This window comes from Acanthaster planci, linkage group LG04 (assembly GCF_054643075.1).
Source record: "Acanthaster planci isolate LZ-2023a linkage group LG04, COTS_SCS, whole genome shotgun sequence".
NCBI lineage: Eukaryota > Metazoa > Echinodermata > Asteroidea > Valvatida > Acanthasteridae > Acanthaster > Acanthaster planci.
In genome coordinates this window covers 12214644-12233686 of record NC_141780.1, presented here as the reverse complement: position 1 = coordinate 12233686, position 19043 = coordinate 12214644, and the positions used below count along the sequence as shown (strand labels likewise).

The 19043-nt window shown below is 40.2% G+C and overlaps 1 protein-coding gene across 1 annotated transcript in view; it reads left to right on the top strand.

Moving 5' to 3' along the window:
* The window catches only part of LOC110984894 (uncharacterized), a 36384-nt gene that overhangs the window by 8561 nt on the left and 8780 nt on the right, over positions 1–19043 (top strand). The window contains exons 3-12 of the mRNA XM_022245510.2: positions 3746–3919; positions 5506–6495; positions 7389–7586; positions 9483–9575; positions 11030–11158; positions 11844–12080; positions 13185–13307; positions 15634–15742; positions 16099–16234; positions 18192–18240. Coding sequence (XP_022101202.1) covers positions 3746–3919; positions 5506–6495; positions 7389–7586; positions 9483–9575; positions 11030–11158; positions 11844–12080; positions 13185–13307; positions 15634–15742; positions 16099–16234; positions 18192–18240 — 2238 coding nt within the window. The remainder of the gene's footprint in view (positions 1–3745; positions 3920–5505; positions 6496–7388; positions 7587–9482; positions 9576–11029; positions 11159–11843; positions 12081–13184; positions 13308–15633; positions 15743–16098; positions 16235–18191; positions 18241–19043) is intronic.

Below are 19043 nucleotides of genomic sequence, written 5' to 3'. Positions count from 1 at the left end.
GACTGAAGTTGTATAATTTTGTATTGTTTTTCTCAATTCCACCCAAGAACTCTGGGGAAGGAATTAATCTACACTGTAACTATTATTAAGCCTGGTGTATGCCCCTTGAAACTTTTCTCTTGAAATTGGATTTCCTGTCTTTGGATTTCTTGCCTGACTTTTCTTTCCGCCTGTATGAGTACATCTCGTCTTGTGCAACATCAAGATGGATTAAATTAAGTTGTTAGTGTACATAACTTTATACCATTTTGTACAAAGCTGCTGCAAAGTGTTTGTTGACCTGAAATATACCAGTACCAAGTTTGGAAGTTTGAAGGCATGAGATTTGGATCCTAGTACCGTACCTTCTTTCTCCTGTGAGAAAGATTCTGCTAAGATTGAAACATCACAATTCCTTTGACTTTTCGACTTCTTTCTAAAGGGTGAAAAATTATGTTTAATTTGGAAAACGTTTAGAAAACTTTTCCATACTGCTTAAAGGTGTAAACGTCCCACTCTTACCATGGTGTTTTTGAAAACTTTAAACACCACCAATTTTATACAATGTAAAGAGTTGACACAAAATTCCAGTGAGGAATTCATGGTAACTGAGAAGTAAAGTATTCTGAAAATCAAATTACATTTTACAGGCATCATTAATTACAATGAAAACACTTGCCAGATTGTGTTAATTAAAATGTCAAACCTCTAAAGAGGCTGTTCCGTTTCAGCTTCTGGGAAAATCTGTAAATGGATTTGGAACTTTTTTTGCTCAAATGTTTAAACATAAAACATCCCACCCTTATTTGTTTATAAAAGTATTAATTGATAATGTGGTGGGTTTTTTTTTCTTTACTAATGTTAGGTTTGCTGTTGCTTTGTCTCCATTGCTGCTGAGATATGACAGGGATATTTTTTTCTTGGGCAGAATTAAAGTAAACTTTTCGTACTTCACCTACTCAAACAGTTGAAAATCATTTTGTAATCTTACTTAAATAGCAAACTTATTCTGAAGCTCTTCACCTTTCAAAACTAGTCAATTATCAATTATTGTACCACTGTATTTAATATCAAATATAATAATAATTGATATGTATTAATTTCAGTAATTCTCAACTTAAAATTGATGTTTTCTGATTCTTCACAATACATGTAAGTTGACATAGCTTTTAATTTTGTTGAAATTCTGCTTAGTCTGGTAAGCACTGCTGCAGCTTGGATGCATTTTGGGGGTCTCAAGCAATCTTTACATGTATAGATGTTTTGACAAATCACCAGCTTTTACTTTACAATCTGTTCACAGTTATGATGTCAGTTATTTTTTATATTGTTAATGCCAAAATCCATTTCTGAAGTTACATCGAAAAGTTCATCTTGAGGATTAACAGGCATTAGCCACTACTGCATAGCAGAGTCCTCTTTTGCGTTTTTGTTGTTATCCGGGTTCTTTTTTAAATTGAAGCCCTGAAGCACACGTTTGTCATTAATACTTGTACAAACATGCCTTCTGGGCAGTTCTGATAAGAAGCAGAAATGCACAATGAACCTGGACCCATATCAGGGGTTTCCCAGTGTCATTTGTAGAAACATTCTATGGTATCTATCTTACCCAAATCTGCCATTCATCACCTCCAAAAGTACAAGCTTTAGATTAGACATCTGAGATAAAGCACAAAGGATACTGAAACTCTGCTTGACCCTGCATGCACATTTGTTAAATTTGCTATTTGCTGTGGACAGATTGTGAGTTCAACCTCGGTGGTATTTCTCTTTGACATGCACATCAAAACAATGCGTCCTACAATTTGCACAATGTATATTGAAAGTTAGAAAATTAATGTTTGCAGTTGTCTGTGAAATCCTTTGTACAAGACTTTAGTGTGTAGTTACAGACATTTCCCATATGGTGACATATGGTGATCATTCTAGATATTTTGGGTCATTAGACGAGGCTTGATAATATGCAGATTTTGCAAACTTTTCATATACCAGATGTTAGACATGCATGTTAATGTACATGTACATGTAGGTTTTTTATACTTACCATTACATGTAGCTTTAGATCAGAAAACAAAATGTTGCATTCACACCTACTTGAAACGTCTATACAAATTACTGATTTATTACAATACAGTTTCTGGATTAGTGCCTGTTTGTGTGTAGAGCCAAAATGTACATCGTACATTTTTTTAGTTGTCCCATGGATGATTAGAGAGTTTGTTTTATTGTTTGCATGAACAAACATGTATACATGTACATGCATAGGTAGCATTGCTCGGTGCTTCTTAATGCATCGGTAAGAACCTCAGTAGAATCTGCCAGTACTCAGTTACGTTTGGCTACATGTACTTTTGTTGGATATCCTACAGTATTATAAAGTATTTCATAGACCTTGCATCTGTGGAAAATGTATGCGTTAACATGTACATGTAGACAGTGTACCTGACGTGTATGATCTGGTAACTCACAGCTGCTTGTACTCTGTACATTGTTAATGCTGATATCCAGTCACTCACTTTTCAATCACAGGTTCATCGCAAAATTGTGTATGTTTGGACACAAGTCATTTCACAAGTACACAAAGTAAGGGGTGAAAAGTGACAGTGAACAGACTGAAAGGAAGGCGTCTGCCACAGTTGATTTCAATAGCTTGGTGCTTGATTTGGGATACAAATGGTATTCCTTACATAAGGCGTCATAAGACGTGCTAGTGATTGACATACATGTATGCTGACTTTGTTCTGACGCTGCTGATTGCAGCTCTCGTTAATTTCCTTTATCCCACTTCAGCTACTTGTGAGGACATCTGCACTGTGCAAAACAAGAGTGCATAGGATAAGCAGTATATTCACTAATATGGTGTGGAATATGAAAATTTTCATTTTAGTGTGCACGAAACCATTACTTTTGCACATACATGTACATGTAGGTATTACGAAAGCAACAGAAGTGGTGCATACATGTAAGTGTCCTTATTTCTTCCATGTGGAGTTTGCTGATGTAAAATTATGAAAAATTGGTCAATCTTTCATATTTTACATCCACCTTACACCCAAAATGAAGTGTTCGTGATTTGCAGGTTACAAGCATGGGTAGTTTTTCATTTTGTTTAATTTGTTAACTTCTCTCAAAACTTCAATTCAATTCAGATCAGGTAGTCCAAGGACTTACACTCTTCAGTTTACATTAAAGGTCAGAAAATAAGTATTAAAATGTTAAATTAATTTAATAAGCGAACCGTTGACGGAAGTGGCTGGATAAGCAGTCATACTTAGAGCACATTTCTGCACCTCTCAATGCTTTGGTCCATAGCATTTGTGATCGCTGAAGACCATGTGACAACTCCAACTACCAATAAAGGACAACTATGTACATGTAATTTGTAAATCATTAGTAAGTCAGATGCTGTCACCTGATTCTTCCTCAACTTACTCAAAATGTGTAACCTACGTGAAGCATTTCTAATAATATAATTAACATGTAGATCCCACTTGAGATCATTTTATATGTTAACACCAAGAAGTTTCAAGGAAGGTACATTATCAAATTGCTCACCATTACCAGTAAAATGTAAATTAACAGGAGTTGGCAGATTACTAAGAAACAAAACCTGCATGACCTTACATTGGGATAGATTTAATTCAAAAAGAGTTCTCTCCATTTCCTGTACTGCTGTCTCTTAAAAACAGTAAAACAGTAAGATCCAGTTTGGTAGCTTTCTTTACTCTCATTTTTTTCTCTGACATCTGTGTTTCTTCCTACCCAGGAGCTTGAGGATGCAGCCCATGTCTTACAAGATGCAATCAACAAACTCCAGCATGAGTACAAGCGTCTCAGCAGTGTACAGTATTCAGACGAAGAGGACAACAACAACCAGTTCACATCCTCTGAGCAAAAGCTTGCCAAGCTGTGCTTACGGAACCGCAAGTGCTTGTCCAGGGTAAGTTGGACCCAACTGGCAAGCCCAAAGCAAGGGAGATTCAGCACATAAATACCGACAGGTCCAACAATGTCGTCCTGATTTCTCTGAAACATTTTCTTGACCAACTCTATCCCATCTACACTGATAAATATATGTCTCCCCAGACACCTTTGTTTCAGTGTTTCTGTTGGTGCACAGCAGGTTTGCTTTGATAAAGATTCTTTGTGCAGTTATAAATGCTCATAAAAATGGGGCTCAACACTTAGCAAAAGGTAGTCATCTTGTACATGGAAGTAGGACTTGCATCTACAAAATAAAATGACCGAAGTCTTGTACATGTATCGTCATAAACATCAGTGTCAGTTGATCATTACATTACTGAAGCTATGATGGCATTCCAAATACTAATGGACCCTGCACTTATTAATTTGTGCCTACTGGTAGTAGGTTTAGAGTGCTAAAATAACATACTCTGACTTGTAAGTAGAGGAAGTTTTCCAAGTGCTACAAGTTATGCGACTGGTTAAGTCAGAAATTTTGACTTGAAATGGATTGAAGGCTGAGGTTTCTGACTTTTTTCAAGACTTCCTCGAGTTTATAGGAAAAGTATGTGAAATACAGACAGTCTGGTGTATTTGAACTACCACTGTAGCTGTAAAATTCGGGGGTTAATAACAGTGAAAAGCAAGAGGTGTCTGTGGGTTGATACAGCAGTTGTCTCACGTAGTGACCTCCTTGGGCCAACCCCTGGCCCAACAGGTGTCTTGGTGACTGTTAATTCCACATAATGCTTGACACATTTGACAGTGGTACATTGCAATGATGATTCATTGATTTGATGCAATGAAAAGGATGGAAGGGAGAAGGGGAAGGAGATGTGACCATAAAGGAAAGGTCCTGAAATCCATGATCTGCCTTTTGGTTTTGGTTGGTTTTGTTCATTTTTTCAAAATCACCTTTTTATGTTCAATTTTTCAACTGAATATGGCAAATATATTGTGGGAATGACATATGCAATTAACTAATCCTGACAGAATGATATACTTCTGCATTGCAAAGACGTCCTCACTGATGAGGGTTAATGGAGCTAGAAAGCCTTCAGAGATCACCTATAGTACATGTATATTAATAGCATTGATTACAGTGTCACAGACATGGTTTTTTTTTTAAATTCTCAGATTGATTACAATTATTTGGATCCACCTAGGGGATCATGGAGTGCACTGTCCTTCAATTACATTATCTCTGGTTATTCTGCATAAAGTGTTCAAACTGGCAAGGAAGTTAGTTGCTTGAAGACATTAATCTGTCAAGATACTTAATTCATAGTTGGAGTAGTTTTCTCTAATAATGTTAGAGGAAATGGATAATTGATGTACCTATCAAGGGAATTGTGTTCTTGAATTCATGTCAGTGCATTAGTTGTTGTGAATATCATAATTTATTACGACTGCTGAATTCTGCGAGTGCAGTTTGCATTGAATTCATTAATTGTTCAGTTTAATATGCACTCATTGGAGATTTACTGAAGATGCTCAGTATAAATGTACATGTACCGGCATGTATCCTGTTGATAACATTCTGTTATATTACATGTATTTCAGTTGATGACCGTAGAATGGGAGAGTGAGAAGAAGTCAGAGAGCAGCTCAGAACTGAGCTCTGAGGTGAGCTCGGATGAACTGACTGACCATCAGGATTCTGACGGCTCTGAGATCTCCTCGGAGTGCTCCAGCTGCCTGAGTCACAAAAGAGACACGCAGACCTTTGCCGAGCTAGAATCCATCAGTGAGGAGGTGGTACCAGAGGGACCCAGGCCCACCGACCTTAAGTCCTGCCGGGACTTTGTCCAGAGCCTGGCTGCCCAGGTGGAGGCCATGCAGGAGGCCATCCGCAAGAGCAAGGATGACCTCCTGAGTGAGGAGGTTCCCACAGTCAAGCAAAAGAGCAATTATCAGGAGACAAGCAGCTCCAGCGATACATTCCGCATCGGAAGCGGCGACTACTCAGACGTCCCAGAGGAAGACCCTCACCTTGCTGAGCCTGAGTACATGTACAGCCTCAACAGCTCCAGGCTGGAGGATGATGGCAGCTATGAGACTCCCATGAGACGAATGGACAGGCAGGTCAAAGGTCAGAATGGCCCCACAACAGCCAAGTTGCGCAACCATGCTCACCACCACAGCCAACTGACACACAGTTTGGACCAATCAGAGTATGAGGAAGTCCTGCGGGTACCTCGCCGCCACCAGAACAGGCCAGAGTCCGGCCAGAACTACATGGCGGTCTCCTCCATGTACATAAACACAGAGGTTCCCATGAACAACTCGGCCAGGCTGGATGAGAACAGCACCAACCATATTCTGAACTCGTCAGTCCCTACCGCTGACGACACAGCAATCTATGAATTCCCACCCGCAGATGACTGCTGTGAGGCCGATGAACATCTGGATAGGAGCATAAGGGGAAGTCTGTCCTCCAACCACCACGAGGAGGTCATATACAAATATGATGGTCCCATCATATTTGGCATCAGTGATACCAGTGAGGTTGTTCACTTTGAAGAAAGGGATAATGTCAAGAAATGGGATCCGGTAAGCAAGAAAATACTTTGGAAGATAAAATTGAAATCCTAGTACACATTTTTGTCAATCCTACATGAACTTGTAGCTCTTTCTCTCTTATTGTGATAAAGATACGAAAAACCACCAAATTTGGGACACAAATTGGTTTTTACTAATTTTTATTAATTGAATAAGCCTACATGTATTTGTCACATCTTTTCTAAAGTTAAGTTATTTCAAGTCCATTTGTGAAGCACATAACGGCACAGTGTTAATTGTTGCAAATGAGTCATTCCATAAAGTTTGGGTCCAATTTCTTTCATGTTCCTCTCATACCTGACATAGGATTTTGTAAGTATTTAACATGCACTTTAATTTCCATGAGTTATTAAATAATGCAAATTACCTGCCAAACAAATTAAAATAGTTTAAAATCTATTTCAGAGATATTCCCAAGTCAAATTGGACAGGTCAGGTGTAACAGAGACCAAAATATTCCTTTTGGAGCCTACATTTATCAGTGATTCAAATGGAGAGTATGGTGATTTTGGCAGGTTTTCATATGGTTAATATGCCATCCACATTGTTGTGCTGAAGAATTGACACAAAGTTGGCTGAATCAGCTTGGATTTCATAATGCTAAGGTTGCTGATTTTAAAACTGCAGTTTCATTGAAGGTGATTTTTCCCCGTGCAAAGTGAATTATTTATCTTCTCAGAAATGTACATTGAATAAAGTACGTGGATAAAATGTAATTTAAAGAAATACGCAATGAAAGCAGAAAAATCTATCACTTTGAGGCCTTGCCAGTCTTACCGTTTGGATTTGATTGTCTCTTTATGTATGTAGGTGTAGAGCAGCGCAGAGAATAAATATGTATAACTTGATCTCCCACATTCTTACATGTACATAACTCCATACAGATTCCCATAGTGCAGGATCTATATTCCAACATCCAGCGGCACCAGCAGGATAGGGAGAGCCCCCTGTGCCGGGCAGGGGAGGTCAGCATGGAGGGCTACATGGAGAAGCTGCCTATGGGAAGACGCAGGGCTTCCTTCATCAAGAAGTGGAAGAAACGCTACTTCAGATCCAAACAGGGAAACCTCTTCTATTACGAGGTTGGTATGTTCCGAATGTGCCCAACACCCGAGCCTTAGAATTCCCTGCATGCCCACTTCCTTAATCCAGTTAGAATGCTGGTGACTGCTGATCTCTTGCACTGCATTTTCTAGTGGAAAGGCAGGCATCACTGTTGGTAGCTCTATACTATAATCAGTGCAGCAGCATCAGAATGATATGTCTGTAAACAGCCTACAACAGTACCCATGCCTGAAGATGTAGCTGCTAGTCAGTGGATTCCGTATGCCCGTTATTTTTCCAGTCCTGGCCTAGGTTGCACATCACCAGTGAAGCACTGAATTGCTGATTCCAGAGTATCATGATAACAAAGTCTATCCGATAAATGGACCAGTACATTAAAAGCTCACCCTGCCGGTACCTGTGAAGAAGGAAGTTAATATGAAAGAGCCCCACATTTAAACTGCAAACCAAAATCAACCCAAGTCAGTGTGGAATCCAAATCCCAACTTCAAGCCTGACACTAAATCCTCTTTTTCAAATATCAGGAGTTGATGTTAAGTCTTGGTGAGGTTGTAGAGTTTTTTCTTTCAGGCATGGGAATCTTTCTTGTTTAAGTGGCCGAAATTCCATTTTTTTCACCTTCATATTTGTGGTCTTCGAGTTCAGTTTAAAAATGGAATAAATTTGGGGGCAAGTTGTAGGGGGGTAAATGTAAGTTGACCACACGGCGCTCAAAACTTCCCTAAAACTTAGTGAAATTTGTTCCTTGAAACAATTCAATTTAGACAACGCTTCGGGACCCTTCGATATGTACTAATTTTGCGGCTTCCCACAAAACCTGAATTCTCTTTTCGTAACCAAAGGAGAGAACCAGTTAAGAGTGCTATCGTGAGCTCGCGCTTCGCCACAAAAATCCGACCCTGTAAAAATCAGACTCTTACCTGTTATTGGTTAATTCCTCTCACATGACTGGCCATTCTCCTAATTATCATACATACGCATGTGCATTACTCCAAATGGGTCCGTATTTCATAGAGACAAATTCTTGGTAGCGCTCGAGGCCGCATGGCCAGCTGGCCATGTGGGAAGTGGCTTTTGGAAATTGGTACATGTTCATGTACTGTACACACATGCAGTCAGGAAACAAAATTGAAAACAAGTGGAACTGGTCCTGGTGTGACAAATTTACTGGCTGAAACGGAAGATGAGCATGTGGTGGGCGACTGTTTTCGTAAGCTTTACGACCCTGGAGAAGCATGGTGTGAGTGGTGTTGTGTTCGTATTAAGTATGGTACTTCCGGAGGGAAAGCATTGATACAGCATGCAGCTAAGTACTACAAGCACCACAAACACTTTTGTGAAAGAAGAACGAACTGCATCACAGGTTTTACAAGTCCAATTAATTAGTAAAACAAAATCAAAGTAATTTTTTTAAAAATGAGAAACGTCCTTGTAATTGAGAAGATTTTACTTCAGTAAATTAGAGGTAAGGGGGCCATGAATTGCCTCGAATTGCTCCACAGCGCATCTAGAATCCAAAATTTTCCGGGGCCCTTAAGTGGGCCCCGCACCCCATGCCATAAGGCCTTCACGCTCCGCGCTCACATTAGTCTCCCCATGATTAATTTCATCACAAATTATTTTCATGGTTTTTTTGTTCATGCCCATTCATATGCCTGTTTCTTTTATCCTACCCCTCCAGGTGTATAGCTTAAATCGCAAAGAGTATTGTTGGGTTTGCCATAGGTAATATGATTAAAGTACAATTCTGAATGTTTTAAATCTAATGAATACTACTTCTGACACCTTGCCTTCAAGACTTTGATTTTGCAAGTATATATTGTAAGTAATGGCAAGTTGCTCATAGCATTTGAGTCCAAGTGCAACACAGAGCATTACAATGCTCTCTTTTCTTCTTGATACTCCTTTGACAGGACCACAAAGCCAAGAAATCCCTGGGCTACATCCAGCTCGTCGGTGGTCGCATTACGGAGATCAGCAACAAATGCATCGAGGTCACAGACTTGGTGAGTCACTGTCGTGGCAAGGAAAGGCAGACAGACCCGCGCAATACCCACACACAGCCACATGCCGGATCCATCACTTGCTGGTGGCCGGGATGAGCAGAACCTCACAACTGCCAAATTCCGCCTTGTTAATTCTTGAGGAGTGGGATTTCCTGTCATTAAGGTCACGGCCCACTTGAACCTGTTAGGTTTACAACTCCTGAGGGGTTGTCAAGAGGGTAGGGAGGAAAGGATTGACAACTTTTGATGTGTCTTCGTTGAAGCACCTTCCTGGATGTGATGCTATTGACCATGAAGGATGGCGAAGGGAAGGGGAGTCAAAATGATGCATACTTAATGAGCAGGCAGTCCCAGTAGTACGACACGTAGTCAGGTGTTAAAAGCACACTGGCTGTGGCCTTGGTTTCTTAATTGTTTTGTGTGGTTAATGTACTTTTGAACATTTATAACAGCACCTTCAGCTTGTGCAGAATCTGAATAGTCCGTTGGTTGCTGTGGGTATGGTTCTTTAGTTTTAGTTGTTTGGTTTTGGTGTTGTTCTTTGGTGAGGGCATAGGATACAATCTCTATCCAAGAAGCTATTTCTACATGCAGGTGGTGAGTTCCATAACTTGCACAAGGCAATACCTCTGGCATTGCTCTTTACTGGTGTGATTTAACCTGAAAATAGCGTGTATGTTTTTCCTCAGAGGCCCAGGCCATCTCCCAGACAGAATGCAGAGCCCCCTACAAAATCTCGGCTGTCCTATGCCTGATTTGTTTGTAACTTGATACCACCTATATTTGTAAATAAGAATTCATTATGAATACATCGCAGAAGTTTTGATTCAATCGGACATATGCTTTCATCATTTATGATTTACAGCGTCATTCATGGTGGCTTGCTTGCATTGAGCAGGTCAGTGGGAAAAATCAAACCTATTTTGGAGAAATGGACAATTTGGTATGTTGGATTGTCTTAGAACTGGTGTCAAAATTATCTAGAGACATTACTAAAAAACTCCCAAAGGCTCTACACAAACAAAATGCATTGAAACGATATCAGAGAAAATGTCAAAGGGGAATCTGTCTCCCACCCCACCCACCACCCACCCCCGGGCTCTTTTAGGATGAAAACTCCAAACTTAGGATTCTGTTTGTTTTAAATACAACCCCTTTTACACAGAGATGCAAATGTTCAACATGAACATCAACAATTACAACTGTAGGTTAATGAAAGCGTGCTTGGAAAACTTCAAACCTTCTTGGAATCGGTAAGTATGCCTGTCAGATTGGTCACTCAACACTGACAGCTACCTGACCCATATTTTACTAGTACGTCAGGTCTGGAACTCAGACTATAGACACTAGATTAGCATTGTGTTCAGTGAAATGTGAGTGCCCCTTTGTGGTCAGACTAGACACACACGTCAGCCCTCAAACTGGTCCAACCCAATTATTTTTCTTCCTCCCAGAGGGGCAGAGTGTTACTGCTGCGATGCAGCAGCCGAATGGAATTTGAAGATTGGAAAGTCATACTGAATGCAGAGAGTGGCGTGTATAGCCCAACACCCAAATCGCCAGCGGTGCCAACCATCAGAAAGGTCAGTCTGGAATTTTGATGACTGAATACTCCTCTCTAGAATTCCCAGAAGACCAGAGCAAGTGATTGTTTGTCCCTCCAGAATGTCAACTTGTCCATTTTAGATCTTATTTTCTGCATCAAGTATTAGCAGAATGCTTCAGAAATCCATTTCACTTTTCTTCACAAAGATTTAGACATGTTGTAACACTTCTCTTTGTTTTACATCTTAGAGTCGATAGCAAAAACTTTAGAATCGGTCACCCTAGATTATCGGGTAAAGCCATATATTCCATTATTTTCCCCAATAATTCAAGAGTTGTTCAGGGGATGTAAACCTCTGCTAGGTCTTCTTTTACTCTCCCCGTGGCCACCCCCCTAAAGGCCAATGTATAATCCTTGCATTTTCTTAAAAGATGTCCCAGAATGCAGCTGAGAAAGCATGCCCATGGACCTTGCTCCTAGCAAGTTAGGGTGAGCATCAATAGTTTTAAACCGGTGTCCATCTTCTCCAGAGCCTGCGCTAAAGTCCATCATTGAACTGTGTATGAAGTACGGGAACTGAATTTGCCTGCATGCATTAAAAAGTGTTAGAATAGATGTAATTGAATTATTTCTGCTTTTAAATATCATTTGACCTGAAAGCAGATCTACAGTATTCTAAGCAGGCTTTATTTTATTGCTCACTCCAATTCCAATGACTTCAGCATGTTGCCATCATCGACATGGGTGGTTGCTCAGTGCGTGCCGGTGTCCTCTCAGACAGTGACTCCCCCAACCCTCAAGTCTTCTTCCCCTGTGTGGTGGCCACCAACACCAAGCACAAGGATCGCGTGGCCTACGGCTTTGAAGCCCTGACCCCCGAGGTCCGCTGCCTGTCCAAGCTGACGTCACCCTTCAGGAACCCCTCTCTGCAGGAACAAGTCAAGGTGCGACGGACCAAGGTTCTTAGCGTGACTTTTTCTTTGACCCCTCACTCTCCCAGATCCCTCAAAACATATCTCCTGGCTGGGGGATAAAGGTAGAACCCGCTCATTTTGTGAAACTTCCCTATAGATGCTTTTAATTGTGTGCTTTCTTGAACATTATAAGACAGAGAATGTGTCATATTGGGTTCCTGCATCGTGGTTGATCTTTAAATGATATTCATCATGAGGGAATAACCAGGAAGTCAGGGTTGAAATTGATTGCCATGTGCATGACAGTAATATGTCCAGTCAGTGAGTAATTTTTCAGGTCAACAAAGGTCCGCTAATCAGACATATGTTTTGTCTGTTTGGTTTTTGTGTCACGGTGTGTGTGTGTGAGTTTGTTTCTGCATTCAATTGGGGACCCTGAACAATTGAGGATAATGAGGTCCCTGATTGACAGAGGGTCCCCGATTGACAACTTCAATCGTGGACCTATAACAATAGGGGACAATAGGGTCCACGGTAGCCGAAGAGTCCTCTGTTGGAAAACGTGTACAAAACATATGGGAGGTCTTCCAAAAAAGTTAAAGTATGAACAAAAGATGAACAAAAGCGAGTCCACGATTAAAGGCGTTTACACACTTATGTGTGTGTGTGCATGTACAATTCAATATAAAATGTGTGCTCAGAATAAGTCAGATGTCTTTCGTCTCAGGATTTCTTGCCTAACACAAAATATCTTGATGATGATTCATGCTTCATGAATCATTCCCTCTTTGCCATTGATTCTCAAGAGCCTAAATTGCAATCAGTTTGAACACTTTCTGTGGCACAGTACACCCAGCTGCCATGCCAAGACCCCATAGGTGTGCAGAATTATCCATTTCTACTCCACGCCTTACTTGCCCAAACAAGTATCGCCTTGTGTATTCAGTAACTCTGTCAAAACTTAGGCTGAATCTAAAACAGTCAGTCTTTCCTCTTTTTTTGGGGGGGGGATATTTCTAGCTTCAACTTCAGCCATTAATGTACTATCACACATCAAGCCGTAGTCCAGAATGCCTGATTTGTAACCTGCATGCAGTAGTCCCAGCTTCCTTCCACCTTTCTACGCCTTGTTTATCTTGCTTCTCACAGTTCAAGTTGAGCATGCAGACAGTGGAGGGACTCCTGGATACAGCCTTCACTGAGCTTGGCATTGATCCAATCGCATACCAACTCATGGTCATCCTGCCCTTCAACCTTGGACCAAAACTCACAGTACGTTCCTTCCTTCGTTATGTACCCCACAACTACTGCAGTCTCATCCCTTTCTGAGCGTGACTAGAATGCTGAATGTAAGGTGCCATAGTTAGTTAGAATTATGCATGAAATATGCTGTTTAAGCACTTGGGCTCCTGTTTATGTGATGGAATTGGAGCATATGGAGGAGAGGCGTGATCTGCATAGCCAACTTATATTATTTCAGTTCATTGAAAGTACGCCCTACTCTGTCATCATTAATACTTTAATTTTTTTTCTCATCACATCAACTTTTATGATACTAAAGTTAAGGACTTGGAAGACTCAACTGCAACATTGCTACAGTTCCGTTGAGAAAATGCTAATAACAAAAAGATGTGCCACTGAAGTTTAGTTTCTAAGGGAAAATGCAAAGATTAGCTCTGCATTCAGCTGGAAGAAGTAAGAGTATCATCAACTGGTCTATCCTGCTGTGCGTGCAGCACTAAGGCATGTGATCCCTGACGTGTTTCAACATGCCCAAGGCTGCATTGTTTTGCACACCAGTAGCCGTCCCAGCCTTGTCCATTTTATGCATATCCAGTGCAATATACCCCCCCACACGCACACAACTGATTGCCCAATAAATGGCATTCATAAATGTCTGAGACAGTTTCCCCTATTTAAAAATGCGCAACGCGACCGTGTATTAACATTTGATAATGCCCTCTGAGATTTGACAATGCCCGCTGTGTAAAAACGCATGGGCACCTGGATACGGGACAGTTTAATCCATCCCTGTTGGTCAAGAGTGTGTGTGTGACGCAACAAGCAGAATGCACCACGCGCGCGCCCCAAGTCCAAATATGGAGATCCTTCTGGACAGCTTGCACAAGGAATATACAATAAAATGGATCGGGGTGTTCGGAAAAATGAAAGTAAGATTCTAGAACAAAATCGATGGAAATCTATCTCATTGATTTCTTTTGATTCTCTGACTAAAACAAGGTATTTATGAATAGGAATAAATATTCGCTTGGCCAGTTTCAAACTAATGTTTAAGACCGATTCAGGAGGATGAACACTGATAATTGCTGGTCTTAAATGCACATTTAAGACCAGCCAAGATATTGAGTACCATCATCATTTGAGGGAGCTTTAAAGAGAGGAATGGTCACTGACTTGTAGCAAATTGCCATATCCAGATTTTCATCATTGAGTCATTTCTGTTGAAATAAACAGTCATTCCGGAAAAGAAATTAACAGCTTATACTATCTATAGATCTATGTGATGTCCACAGATAAGAAGAAGCCTGCTAATCACTGGCTACGGAAATGATTTTGGCTTGAATCATGTGTTATGTGGCATTTTTGTTGCAGGAAAATTTGATGTGATGCTCCGTTAACAGATAATGTGCTAGCTAGTGTCATGGACTGCCGACATTGAGTCATCCCTGCAGTCTCTAAAAATAAACCCTGCTTATGTCGGCGATAAAGTGATCTCTTGAAATGAATCCAAACTGTCTAGCAAGACAGAAATTAGAAGGTCATATTGATTATCAGAGACGGAGATGCCAAAATGTTAAACTCCGATCACCTCTTGTAAAAAAAGTAGCAAGCTCAAATTCACCTGAAGTTGGAAGATATCAAAACTGCATAAAACTCTGCATATAGATGTGTTTGCCTTTGCAAAGGTGTTAGTGAATTCTCAAAACAAGGAAAAAGATAAGAAAGGTTCTTTTATGAATAGTGACTATGTTGGCTATTTGTAGCGGCCGGGCAAATCCTTAGCACGCATAAGGTCCTGTAAATGTAACCTAAGAAAGTGAGTCATAGTTCATTCCTTGAAGTTTGCCTTTAGTGAAGATGACTTTTCCCCTTTTCCTTTTTTTTTATTTGATTCTCCATAAATAGCTTTCTCCAAGACCGCCCACACATCTTAGGCTCAGAACCTCTAGAGCCCAAGTCTTGGTTGCTGCAAGTCACTTGTGGATTCCCATAAGCTACACAGTTTTGTCATTTTGGTTACATATCTTCCTGAGGATTAAACAAACTTGGCAACATGAGATAGGTGTCACTGCCAATAGACTTCATAGAGTAAAGACTTTAAATAAAAATTGTTAAATGAACATCAAATGTATTAAGTATTGATACAAGTTTAGTTTGTTTCAATTTTTGAAGCAAAATGTTTCTTAGAGACAAAAAAAAAAATCAGAACCTCTGTTTATCATTCATAAACAGAAACCCCAGGTAAGATAAGGTTTGCCAGCAGTTTACAATAGGCTGTTATATCTGTTGTGAATCCTGGTGAAAGTGGCATGTAGTAAGTCAAGAAATCAAGATGTTTTGGGTATTTGCTTAACAGGAGAAAGTAGTGGAGATGATCTTTGATCGTTTCAACCCAGAAGGCGTGTTTGTTCAGGAGCAAGCATTGATGGCCCTCTATTCGTACAAGGCGACCTCTGGGATAGTTGGTAGGTTTTTACAATCATGACCAAGACCTCAAGCCTGGATGAATTCAGTAACCTTGATTATAAGCCCGGAAATGAGGTAGCACTTTTCCCATATTACTACATTGTGAGTAGCAATATGCTGGCATGTTATAAATACCAGAATGATATGATCTCCATGCAAGTGTTGCACAACAATACTATCGGCTTCTTGTTATGGTCAGTGAATTAGTTTATCACTATTCTTAAGAGTCTCAAGAAAGTCAGGAATGGTGATTGCGTCCCTAAGCAAGGCACTTGGCAGACACAACTTACATGTAACTTACATGCTTATCACCCGTTTCTGAGTTGTTCCTTGATCATTTTTTTTGGTAATGTAGTGAACATTGGGGAGAGGATTGATGTAGTGCCCATTGTGGATGGATACATCATCCAGAAAGGAGTGTATAGGCTGCCGTTTGGCGGACGACAGATCACAGAGCACTTACAGCGGCTGTTGACGGAGGGCGGTTATCGGTGAGTCAGTGCTGAGTTGTCATAGTCTCTAGGCAGTTAATCACTCGGGGCACAGCCTCCCATAAAGTGCCATGTCTTCTTAATTCTGAACTCAGATGCTGGCTATTATTAATGGCTACACTATAGTCAATCTACCCATAAATACATCAGGATTAACTTTGAAAAATACTTGTCAAACTTCTTTCCTTGTGTGATGTTGTTTGCACTGTTGAAATTGTACATGTAACCTGGTGTGTGTTAAAATTTAGCTTGTCACATTGATACTACTCAAAGTCAGCACAGCATTTAACAGTTACTGACTGCCGCAATGTGGGTCTCATGGCACCCAAGGCAAAGCCGAGGGTACAATGAGCCCCTGATGAGGTTGTTAAAACATCATACCTCATATTACAGCAGTCACCAGCAGTTGTTGTTATACCTCTTTCTTCAATTCTTTGTAATATTTTCCTCACCTGGAGGTCTTGAATTTAATCAAAATGACGAGTATCTCGGTCTTCTACGACACAGAAAGTTGAATAATATGCCTAGACTCATTGTTGGTCACATGTGTCTTGCTTGAAAGCCATTTATCTTGACATCTTAAAAACGATTTTTGAAGGAAAATCTACATGTGTTTTCAAGCTCAGTAGACATTATGTTTAGGAATTTCTACGAAGACTCAAGCTTCAACTGTTGGCAAAAACTTGCAGTGGCTGATTATGGTGCCAGTTCAATGCTCGCAGTGAATACTATGGTGAAAGTAGCCATAGGCCCTTTTCCAATACTCGACTTGGGCTCGGTCTCAGGCTTCGTTCCCAAAACCAATCCCCAATTGTGGGCCTGAAGCGTTTAAATTAAATAGGATTACTGTAATTTCTGGCTCTCTTGGTTCTTATTTGATGTTTTGTGGCACTATTAAACTAATTAATGCGCTTACAGCTTCAACGTCAGCTAGTTAAAAAACAGTTGAAGTTAGTATTGGAAAACGACCATCAGGTACCGATGAATAGTCCTGTTGGTAGTCCCTGCATTGTGGTTTGTTCTGTTGGATGAGGACTACAGTACCGGTATATCACATTGTGATATAATGTCCAATGGTGAGGGTGACATGATAGTCAGTCATGTGATCCCTCTAAGCCAATGAAAATATAGTAGTCATGACAGAGGTTTAACAATTTCATTGAGTGTTAACTCCATTTTAGTCATTTATTGACTCCATGTGGGAAAGAGATTATACTTCAACCACTCATTAGGAAAGCTCACAGATGTTGTTAGAGGCACTGCATAAAGGCTTTAGCTCACCCATATATCTAGCACAAATTGCGCTTAGCTGTGCAATTCTGTACGCATCAAATCATACCTTGGCAGCTTTTTTTGCCTGAAAGTGACCTTTAACAAAATTTTGGTTTCCTTTTTTGATTTCTCCCAAAAAAAGACAAAAATGGTTTGCATGTCATTCTCAGAAAAAGCAGGGCATTTCAATGACCCTTGTAAAGAAACACCAGTTCATAACTTCAGTTTCTCCCTGTCATGAATTAGCTGTGCATTTTGTGCAGCACTGCTTTTCACAAGATATCATTAATCATTTCCTTGTGAGGTGAGGTGAACTCCTCATAATTCGAACCATCGCTTGTTAAAGGTTACGTGGCGGATGATAAATTTCCGGGGGAGAGAAGTTGCCATGTTTCCTTGGTGTTGCCATTGCTCAAGGTTGATCAATGTCTACCATCCCATGTGTATACATACGAACGTTACCCTTATTGTAGGAGTTCCTTCTAACCCAGGAAAAAAATGAAAACAAAATTGCACATTATCATTTGTACGGTCTGACTTTATGTCATCATGTTGCCTATCATGGGATCTCCTTACCCATGACTTTTTAATCATACCTAGAGTCATTTTAGCCTGTATGCCATACTATTTATTTTCATATTTACATGGCCATATTCAATATTTTTGTTATCCCCCTTCCGACCAGATTCTTCACAGAGATTGAGATGTACATAGCAAGATATCTAAAGGAAAGGGTGAGATTTTGTATAGTTGTACCATTTTGCATAAGGAACATGGTAGAAATCATCCTTGCTTCATCATTTGGGGGTGATCAGTGGTGTATCCAGGCTGATGCCTCTTTTTTTACAAACAGGAAGCATGCAGCTACGCTTTTAAAAGGTACAAATGTCAGAAGTCTTTTCTACATGTTCATCCCCATGTTACCCCCTTCCCCGACTCCGAAACCTGCATAGACAAGCTGCTGGGTATGGTCCATTTACAGGGACCCAATTCGTAAGGATGAGTGGATGATACATAACATTTAGAAATTTTGACTATGATTAGATGATGTATGATGTCTGTGTTGAAAACGTGGGCTCCTAGTGGTGTTTGCCCATAAACAATACATGCAGCATGCACAGCATGATACATGAATGTGCAGCATGTACCTATTTGATGTGATATAGGCAAAAACCCTTCATATGGTAAGCTTTGTCTTTTGGGTGCATATCAACTTCAATATTATCTGGACACTAGCTTTTTCAGATGGTTCTAGGTAGCATGGATCATCGTTGTCTAGAACCACAAATCAAACAGTTTGGAAAACAGGACAGTGTCAATTTGAAATTGATATGCACCAAAATGACAAAGCTCACCATTTGCAGATCACACCATGTACATATTTGTGATTCTATCACATGTTCCCCCAATATGTGCTTGTGCAGTTCATTTTTCCCACTTTTGTCCCCTATCACATTACAGTGTTGGGTGCTTTAAAGCTTTGAGTCATGGAAGAAATTATGCCGTCAGTTTTGTAAGATTATGTAATGAAACTCTG